The 2451-nt window shown below is 46.0% G+C and overlaps 1 protein-coding gene across 1 annotated transcript; it reads right to left on the minus strand.

Moving 5' to 3' along the window:
- Positions 1-690: 690 nt before the first annotated feature.
- On the minus strand, positions 691-1464 carry LOC136552115 (uncharacterized). The gene has a single exon (XM_066543661.1). It carries the CDS (start codon positions 1343-1345, stop codon positions 869-871), a length of 477 nt encoding a protein of 158 aa, XP_066399758.1. The 5' UTR covers positions 1346-1464; the 3' UTR covers positions 691-868.
- Positions 1465-2451: the final 987 nt, after the last annotated feature.

Below are 2451 nucleotides of genomic sequence, written 5' to 3' on the forward strand. Positions count from 1 at the left end.
TCCAAAAGTATGATCCTGCAATATTGACCTTCCTTACAGAGAATGTGTGATAACATGCCATTGCAATGAAGGAAATGGAGCCAAAGTGATCTTGAATATAACGGTGAACAGCAGCCCAACCTCGAATATCTAAAAGAACATGATCAATTGCCACAAGCAAGTTCTTTCACCAACTGTAAAACCAAATCAGAAAGACAGGCAAACGATTCTAATTGAAAGTTAACTTAACCTCCTCTAATTAGCGCATTACATAATATGCTAAACATAATGCCTATGCAGTCATGTTAAATAAGACCAGTCTGCTGGATATTGTACACTAAACATTTTGAAACATTAATAAGCTTATGTTAATTGCATTACGTTGGGTCTCGGTTGACGGTAACAGCCAATAAGAGTTTGATCACAGATAAACCAGCACCAAAGGGCATCAAAAGATTCAGTTTCGGAACTATGAGTTATTGAGTTTACTCTACACACATACGTAGTATCTTGCTGCTACATCAAGAACTCTGAAGGAATATAGAAAATCATTTAGGCACATGCTTATATTAGACCAATTTTCGTATTCTACCATTGCTCAGCATTTTTTTTTTTTTTTGAAGATGGAAATGCAAAGACTAGATCAACCATTCATCACAATGTACAAAACTTCAAACCATGAAACATTAAACTGCGGTAATTGCAAAGGGATTCCACATTACAGCATTCATATACTCCACATTCAAAGGTTTGCTCATCAATCATTATTCTTCATCAAATCCGTAACATAAAAGGGGATGGCACAGCTTGACCGAGCCAGGGGAATGAAAGAAGGCTCACAGCGTCAAAAGCCGCACGTATCTGCCTTGCCTTTCGTCGCGGCAGGCCATTACGGGATGTCCCACGGCTTAGGCTCGGGGACAGCGACGACCATCCCCTGCAGCTCCGGCGCGAGGACGACCTGGCAGCCCAGGCGCGCGTGCTTGTTGAGCTCGCGGTTCCTGGACGCGCGCGTGAGCACGTACCGCTCCTCGTAGGACGGTGGCGGCAGCTTGTCGAGCCACTCCTGCGCGACGTGGACCTCGCACTCGGCGGAGCACGCGTCGATCTCCTCGAGGCGGTGGGAGGCCGGCTCGATGAGCCCCGCGTTGGCCAGCGCGCGGAGGAGTGTCTGCCCTGAGAGGCCGACCACCTCGCGGCGCGCCCCGTCGGGATCGATGGCGAGGACGCGCACGATGCGGTCGGCGACCTTGGCGGACGCCGCCGCGGGGGCCGGGGCGGTCGGGGAAACTGTGCAAATGGAGCGGGCGAGCGAGGGGGAGAGGTGGAGCGGGAGGCGGCGCAGGACGCGCGCCGCGATCGCCATGGCTGATGCTCGGGTAGGGTTCCGGTGGGAGATCTGGGGAGACCGAGAGGGAGGTCGATGAGGACCTGGGGACTGGGAGAGAGTGGAGGCTAGGCCAGAGCCCAGAGTCGCTGAGGGACTGAGGGGTGCTGGGTCGCTGAGAAGTGGGCTTTCAGGGCTTTGAAACACTTTGGGCCCAACTGTGCCTGTCGATGCGTAACGGAAAACCTGCCATCTGACTCGACTCCAATCAACTGACGACCTTTAATGCAATAGTACCAGTTGGTGGATTTTTGGCATTAATTTGTATATGCAGACTCGACTCGCCATATATATATAAATGCTATAAATAGAAGTGTGTTTTGCAACATGTTATACAGAAGGGCCACTAGTCAGGATTAGTTAGCTACCACCTTCCTTCTTTTCAAGTTCAAGCATTTGATCATCACCATGCCATCACCATCGTCATGATCTTCGCCATTGCTTCATCACTTGGAGTAGTGCTACTTATCTCATAATCACTTTGATAAATTAGGTTAGCACTTAGAGTTTCATCAATTAACCTAAAATCAAACTAGAGCTTTCAAATTGTTTGTGTGGCCACTTAGTTTTACTAGCAAATATGCACGTGCATTGCAACGGATGGAAAAAATTATACCTCTCATAGTTGACACCTTCTATAGGATGGTACACATGATTTCGAGGAAAGGGCCGGTGTCCTTAATCATGGCTTTACCCATGTTTTATTGCACCTTGGTTGAGTAGGGCTTAATATTCCAAAGATCACTCTAAATTGCTCATCTGATGGGATATTTCGGTATTAAGTATGTATAGTTGCGGAATACAATAGACAACATGATGAATGCAACATTCCTTGTTTTTTGTAATATAAAAATACCAACATTTTAAAAAATTTCCTATGATGTATGTTGCATGTAGTTGTTAGGACAAACTTAAGTCAAATATTTTCCCTTTCTGTCCCAAACTCAAATTTTGCAATTTCACAACTTTTCTCAACGAACCACGTGTCATGGAGTTGACCAAGTCAGCATCATGATAAGAGGTATTTTCACATAAAATGATTTTTGGGGAAAACTAAAAGAATTTGGTTGAAATATGTTTTCGGA

Source organism: Miscanthus floridulus, chromosome 4 (genome assembly GCF_019320115.1).
Source record: "Miscanthus floridulus cultivar M001 chromosome 4, ASM1932011v1, whole genome shotgun sequence".
NCBI classification, from domain to species: domain Eukaryota; kingdom Viridiplantae; phylum Streptophyta; class Magnoliopsida; order Poales; family Poaceae; genus Miscanthus; species Miscanthus floridulus.